We start from the raw sequence: 7544 nt of genomic DNA, 5'->3' as shown, positions 1-7544 counted from the left end.
ACCTTCTAAGTGCGCTTCATTTCTTTTGGCTTCAACAACCATGTATTTGACTTCATCCTCTAAGGCCGCTTTTAAATTGTTTTCGGCTATATAAGCCAAAATCTTTTTCAATGTCTCTGACTCAGACATCGTCATCAAATTCACTTCCCCACCAGTTGGTCGGATTCATTTCGTTCCTCAGAATCCCAAATATTATTCACCTACTACCTCCATATCCCATTGGAAACTATGGGTTAGGTGTAGGTACAAGGAGCATAACGTATTGTCAGTTGGCGTAAAGTCGTACCTTGCAGGATTGCAAGGGGCAATGTGTGCCAGGTGTTTGTCGAAGTGCCTACTATCCACCTAGTTGACTTTCGCCATGTAATAACTTTGGTCTGCTTATATATTCTCCATTATTACGTCTTTTTGCCATATCTAAATCCGTTGATATAGTGAAGAAGGTATTGCACCGATACCATGGATCTATTCTCGACCCAAAAGCAGATTATAGTTGGGTTTTGACGCTCTAACCATAAACATAGTCGAACTTGTGATGGTGTTAATTGTGAGGTCCACTTGAATTACCCCCATTGTTATACCCACCTTCCCTATTCTTTTCAACATATAATACGACATTAAATTCACAACCGCTCCACTATCCACTAAGATTTTATTTACTTCGATGTTTTCCACTTTACCTCTAATAAACAGAGGTTTTAAGTAGTTCTTTATTTCTTCATCGGGCCTTTCAAAAAAGGCGTTTTCTCTTTTATAGACCCATTATTCATTACGTAGGAGCAAACTGGCCTATGCCTGGCCATTTCCACAACAGTTGCATCTTCAGGTTGCTCTACTTCCATAATTTGGTCGTACTCCCTGGGCAACATAGACACCATATTACACGTGATATCCAATTATGGCTCTGAATATGTGTCAAAATCATTCGTCAGCATATCATCTTCTCTTGCTGCTTGGTCAAAATTCTCTGCAGATTTCTCCTTTTGGGAGGAAAAGAGCTTCCTTTCGACATGCTCCTTTTCGTCGTTCCTCTCCTGTTTGAGGGGTACATTACTGCTTGATTCTACCTTCGCCATTTCTCCATCCTTTCTCTTAGCCTTTCGTCTCTTCTTCTATCTCCTCCACTGAGACCTTGACATAAGGTTCTTCCTTTTGTAGTTTTCGGAGCAATACGATAATTGTCTTGAGGTTTGGGATTCCTTGCGGTATGCCAGTAAGGAACCTCTATGTACTTCAAAGTTTTTCCACTTCTTATGGCCTTGTTCACCTCTTTCGACAGGCTTCACCCATTTACCCTTAGGGGCATCAGTCGGAGGTTTGAAGGTGGATGGTTTGTAGCCATGGGGTCCTGGTCTTTCTTGCTCTTGCCTCCTGGGTACTCCCCTTTTGTCGAAAGCAAAATGGTTGTTGGTGTCCCTTCAATTCCTCCTGTTTTTGGCTAGTCGAACCCCCTCGACATTCTCTGCTACCTTTCTATCGAAAATTAAGCTGCACCTTGGGCATAAAATCACCTAAGATTTCTTTCTCTAGCACCTATGAAGGAATTCGATCAAGCTTTCATCTTGCTTGGGATAAGCTATTTTAACATACTCCTCTTGCTTAAGGCTTTGTTCATCAACCTCCATAGCAGTCTCTTGGGTTACTTCGACCATGTTAATTGCTAAGCTGGCATCCTCAGTGATGTTCAAATCCTGTAACTTGATTCTAAGGCCTTTAGTGGCCTCAGTTATGTTATTGACCTGTATGAAACCTTCAGTAGTTTCATTTGTTGTTATCATTTGACTGGAATCCTCAATGACTCCCTTGTTGAAGCCTTTAGTGACTCCTTGAATGGAACCCTCAGTGGTTCCCTTGTTGAAGCCTTCAGTGACTCCTTTGTTGCAGCCTTCAGTAGCTTCGACCATTTCAACTTTCTTGGCGCAGTCCGCAGACACCTCCACCATATTCTCAAAAGATGGTTCAACAAAGTGGGCATCTGCCACCTGGAGAGGATCTGAATTGATCCTCATTTGAGACTTCGACCTATCTCCAAACTTGAGCCTTCCGTCTCTGATATCCTTCTGCACAAGATCCCTAAAGAGAAAATATTGTGAATTTTTATGGCCCAAAAGTTATGATACTTAAAAAACCCCCTCTTTTTTCTTTGTTCTAGAGGAGGTATTTAAGCACCAGGAGGCACTATCATTTGGCCATCAATAACTAATAAATCGAAAATCTCGTCACACTTGGTGACGTTGAAGGTGTATGTCTTCTTAGGGAAAGAATCACTCTTTTTTGGTTCGACTGGGTTTTTCCCATTCGAAGGCGCTAGGACTCTGCAAGAGTAAGGTGGTCCTTGCTTCAATTCAGCGAGGTCCACTTTTCTTTCGTCGAGATTTAGGGGATCACTACACGTTTCTGGATTATCTTCATCCAATTTAACGTAGGCTACCCTTTCCATCCTGTTATTCTTATTTGCCCTATATTTTTCAGCCTTCAGGAACTCTACTTGTCGAACCCTGTCAGCCAACTGGGTCATGTCCCTTAGATATTGGGTATTTAGTTTCTTCCTAATGGAATAATCAAGGCCACCTGCGGCCATTTCGACCATTTCATGCTTAGGCACTTGTGTAAAACATCTGGCCTTAAGCAAATGGAATCTATTCAAATAATTATCTATTGGCTCAAAGAATTTTCGTTTGACAATGGCCAATTCCTTCAAACTAATCTTCAACTGTCCCATGTAGAATTGTTCATGGAACAAGCTTTCTAGTCGAGTCCAATCATGGATCAAATTCGCTGGCAACATGGTGAACCACGTAAAGGCATTTTTGGTAAGGTAACTTGGGAAGTATTTTATCCTTAGGTTCTCGTTATTAGCTATTTCCCCCTCTTCTATTAGGTACCTAGCCATGTGTTCGACAATAGACTCATTAGTGTCTCTAGAAAACTTAGTAAACTTGGGGACTTTCCACCTGGGGGGAAATGCTGATTGTAGAATATACTCAGACAATGGTGATGTGTAATTTGGCCTATGAGGTCCAACATTCACCCTATTTCTTGCCATGTTTCTTTCGACCATGGCCGCTAGGTTATTATGCGCCGCCATATCATCACGTCGAATCTGATGTATGACTTTGTCAATGTCTTGGTTCCTATTCATCATCACTACCCTTGGTTGTCTTTCCCTTGGGATTGGAGGCTAGGCCCTTGGGGGTTCGACTCCTACTTCCTGATTTACCACGTTCGCCTAGGGTGCGTTTCTTTGGTTTTGTTGGACTTGGTTAATGGTAGGATCTTCTTTGAAGGTGATCCCCTTATTTTCTATCATCCACTCCCTCTGGAGATGTCGAGAAGGTTATGGAACACCAAAGAAGTCAGCAATGTGTGTCATCTGCGTTGCCATCTGTTGGTTTATTTGGGTAGTGTTTTGGATCAAAGGGTTAAATATTGTATTCATCTGGTTCGCCAACATTTGGACCATCTCATGGTTACTTTCTTCCATCTGCTGCCTTATTACTTCTGCGGAATGGTTGGTAAGATTGGATGTTTAGAGGGGAAATCCCATCCCTAATGGTTGACTCATTATAACCATGTTATTAATGGCTGAACCAGATCCTTGAAGTGGCAAAGTCGCGTTCACCATTGGTTCTGTAAACATTGATGTTGTATTATGCAAACTTGTCATCATCAAAGTTGGCATGCCATAAGGTTGTTCACGGCCAATTAAAGGCATCGAGAATCCAGACATATAAGGCATGAATACGTTATTCCCCACTAGAGAGCGAGTCACTGGTGGACCCTGTATCCCCACATAAGACAAAATGGGTCTAGTTTGGGCAATCGACTGCACATGCATCATATTTTTTGTGGATGTGTCGCAACCTGAAAAATACAGTGTGCGAAAAAAAACAACCGGCGAAAGAAAATGACAGAAGAGTCGCCACCGTGCGTTATTCATCCCAAAGGAGGGAAAGGAAACGCTCGAAGTAAACCTGAAAAAAAGGAAAGGACAAGACAGGGTCTCGCAACCAAATCTTGGGTTCGGGAGTCGGGTATGTGAAGGGAAGGTATTAGCACCCCTACGCATCCGTAGTACTCTACGGGATCCACTTTTGTAGTTTTCGTCTAAAGGGTGTGGGTTTATCTTGTGCTGTTTGCCAAAAAAAAGGGTTAAATGAAAATGACTCGCGCGGATGTCGCATCCACTGCATACGTATCTCATCTGAATATGAGAATCAGAGTCTTCGTAGCTCGGCTGACCTATGGGTTGGGGGATGTGTGCTCGCTAAGACATCGCGTCTTATGCCTACGTATCTCATCTGGCCTGAGAATCAGAGCAAAATGTAAGAACAAAAATTGTTCTACAACAGATTCCTTGATTTTGATGATAACAAAGGATGAAACCAAAAATGGCACCCTAACGAAAAGTTTCTAAGTGTGCAGGGTTCTAAAGAAAGAAGAAATAAATCTGATGATGTCATCAGATGCACAACAAGATCAGATACAAATTATCAAGTATCAGAAGCATCTAAAGAGGAATCTCATTCAAGAAGCTCTGAATCTGGACAAAACTACAAAGTATCAGAAGCATCTGAACATGAAGTAAAGTCTAGAAGCTCTGACTCTGAACAAATGCCTTCTGTAAATTCTGAAGTTATCAGCGCCATCTGAACTTTCAAGAGATAACATCAGAAGCTAGTTTCTCCAGATACACAAAGACTCTAATCAGAATTGTTAATCATGATGAAGTAACGTTTAAGCCAAGTTAAAGTTCTGCAAATGGATTTCCTCAATTAGAAAGAGACGTTAATCTCCACTTCCAAGAGAGAAGATACTAATTGTGGTAAGTAGTCACTTCTAAGATGAAAAAGTCTACTGCAGAAGCTATTAATGGAATGGCGTAATTACATCTCAATATCCAACAGATTCAACGCTACTTCAACTCTACTTCAACTCCTATAAATAGAGAAGAAATCAACATTCAGTAAAAAAAAGAAATCACTAGCCAAAACTATACTGAAATTATATCACGCTCAAGAAAAACATCTTTGTTCTTCAAAGAATTTCACTAAGCTTTTGCTTATCAAGTGAAAAATTTGTTCTTAAGTTTGTAATATTTGCTTTCTTAGAAGCACTCTAGATTACACATCTTGTATCTAATTTTTATTTGATTTCCTCAAGTGACTCTTTGTAGTCTGTAGACTTGAGAGGACTAAGAGATTTTCTTCTCTCTTAGGGGTTGTTTGTAATCTTTCAAGATTAGTGGATTAAGTCCTTGTTGAAGGCGAAATCACCTTGGCCGGGTGGACTGGAGTAGCTTTGTGTTATAAGCGAACCAGTATAAAATCATTGTGTGATTTCATTTTGCAAAAGCGCTTATTTTTCAAACAATTCAAACCCCCCCTTTCTTGTTTTTCTCACCTTCAATTGGTATCAGAGCTCCGGCTCTGTTATTGATTTTCAAATCAAACACTTAACCGTGTAGAGAGATCCAGTGCGAGAAAAACAAATGGCCCACTCAAATGAGAAAGATTCTTACAATGCCAAGCCTCCTGTTTTTGATGGAGAAAAGTTTGATTACTGGAAAGATAGAATCGAAAGTTTCTTTCTGGGTTATGATGCTGACCTCTGGGACATTGTCACAGATGGATACAAACCTCCAACCTTAAATGGAGCTGAAGTTCCCAGAAGCAAAATGTCAGAAGATCAGAAACGTGAGTTCAAAAATCATCACAAGGCCAGAACAATACTTCTAAATGCTATATCATACAACGAATACGAAAAGATCACCAACAGAGAGACGGCTAAAGATATACTTGACTCTCTGAAGATGACCCATGAAGGAAACTCCCAAGTCAAGGAGACGAAGGCTTTGGCGTTGATCCAGAAATATGAAGCCTTCAAGATGGAAGATGACGAAGCTATAGAAGCTATGTTTTCCAGATTCCAAACTCTTATTGCAGGTCTTAAAGTGCTAGACAAAGGATACACGACTGCAGATCATGTTAAGAAGATAGTCAGAAGTCTGCCAAAGAAATGGAGACCAATGGTTACTGCTCTGAAGTTATCAAAGGATCTGAACAATATCAGCCTTGAAGAACTTGTTAGTTCTCTCAGAAGCCATGAGATAGAACTAGAGGAGGATGAGCCTCAGAAAAGGAACAAGTCAGTGGCGCTGAAGTCCAGACCTGAAAGACGGAAGTCAGACAGAACCAAAGCTCTCCAGGCAGAAACTGCAGATACTGACGACTCTGAACCTGAAGACTCTGATGATGAAGAAGAACTGTCCTTACTAACCAGAAGAGTTAAGCAACTCTGGAAAAGAAGGAACAACAACAACTTCAGAAGATCAAGACCCAGAGGGGATAGATCAGAGTCAACTTCAAAAGGTAAACCTAATAAAGATATTACCTGTTTTGAATGTAAAGAAACAGGTCATTATAGAAATGAATGCCCCAAGCTGAAGAAAGATAACTCTAAGAAAGAAAGCTTCAAGAAAAATGCCTTCAGAACAAAGAAGGGATTAATGGCCACCTGGGACGATAGTGAATCCGAATCATCAGAATCTGACTCTGATGAACAGGCCAACGTAGCTCTTATGGCTACCACATCCAGCAGCTCAGATGAAGAATCTGAAGAGGTATTTTCTGAACTTTCTAGATCTGACTTAGAATCATGTTTATCAGAAACTCTTACCTCTCTTCAGAAATTAAAACAAAAAGTTAAAAACATTAAAGGTCTTCTTAAAGCAAAATCTGAAGAGTGTAGTAAACTTGAGACAACAATTCTAACAAGAGATGATACAATCATATCTTTAACGTTAGAAAGAGATGAAGCTAAAACGAAAAACTTAGAATTAGAAGAAGTGTTGTCTCAAGCACCACAAACTTCAAATGAAATTATTTATAAATATGAAGAAGCCTTTCAACAATTTCTGAAGAATGGGATAAATAGGAGTATTATGGCATCCATGATTTATGGAGTAGGTCAGAATAATAAAAGGGGAATTGGGTATGATTCTGATTCTGATAAAACTTCTACCAGTAACCTAATTAAATCGCCTTTTTCATACCACTACACACACACACAAGAACACAAATTTAAAAATGCTAGAAGACCCAAAGTTGTAAGAAACTCTGGGAAAACTAATCTGAAAGGACCCAAGAGATTCTGGGTACCGAAAGATAAGATTATCTATGTTGCAGATATCCTATGCAGCAAAGTTCAGACACCAGTCATGGTACCTGGACTCTGGATGCTCGCGACATATGACGGGAAGAAAGTCTATGTTCCAAAGCCTGGAACTTAAAGACGCTGGCTTCGTAGGCTTTGGAGGAGATCAGAAAGGAAGGATCAGAGGCTCCGGAACTATTGGTAACGGTACTCTTCCCTCTATATCTGATGTTCTTTATGTAGAAGGATTAATGCATAACTTGTTATCCATAAGTCAATTAAGTGATAACGGTTATGATGTAATCTTTAATCAAAAAACGTGTAAATCCATTAGTCAGAACGATGGCTCTGTCCTTTTCACAGGCAAGAGGAAAAACAACATTTATAAA

At 40.2% G+C, this 7544-nt stretch overlaps 1 protein-coding gene across 1 annotated transcript; it reads right to left on the bottom strand.

Annotated features, from left to right (window-relative positions):
* Positions 1-2161: 2161 nt before the first annotated feature.
* Positions 2162-3046, bottom strand: LOC127104442 (uncharacterized). The gene has a single exon (XM_051041624.1). The coding sequence runs from the start codon at positions 3044-3046 to the stop codon at positions 2162-2164; it is 885 nt and encodes a 294-aa protein (XP_050897581.1).
* Positions 3047-7544: the final 4498 nt, after the last annotated feature.

Source organism: Lathyrus oleraceus, chromosome 7, assembly GCF_024323335.1.
Source record: "Lathyrus oleraceus cultivar Zhongwan6 chromosome 7, CAAS_Psat_ZW6_1.0, whole genome shotgun sequence".
In the NCBI taxonomy this organism is placed as follows: domain Eukaryota; kingdom Viridiplantae; phylum Streptophyta; class Magnoliopsida; order Fabales; family Fabaceae; genus Lathyrus; species Lathyrus oleraceus.
The sequence above is the reverse complement of the archived record's forward strand: the minus strand, read 5'-3'. Positions and strand labels throughout refer to the sequence as shown.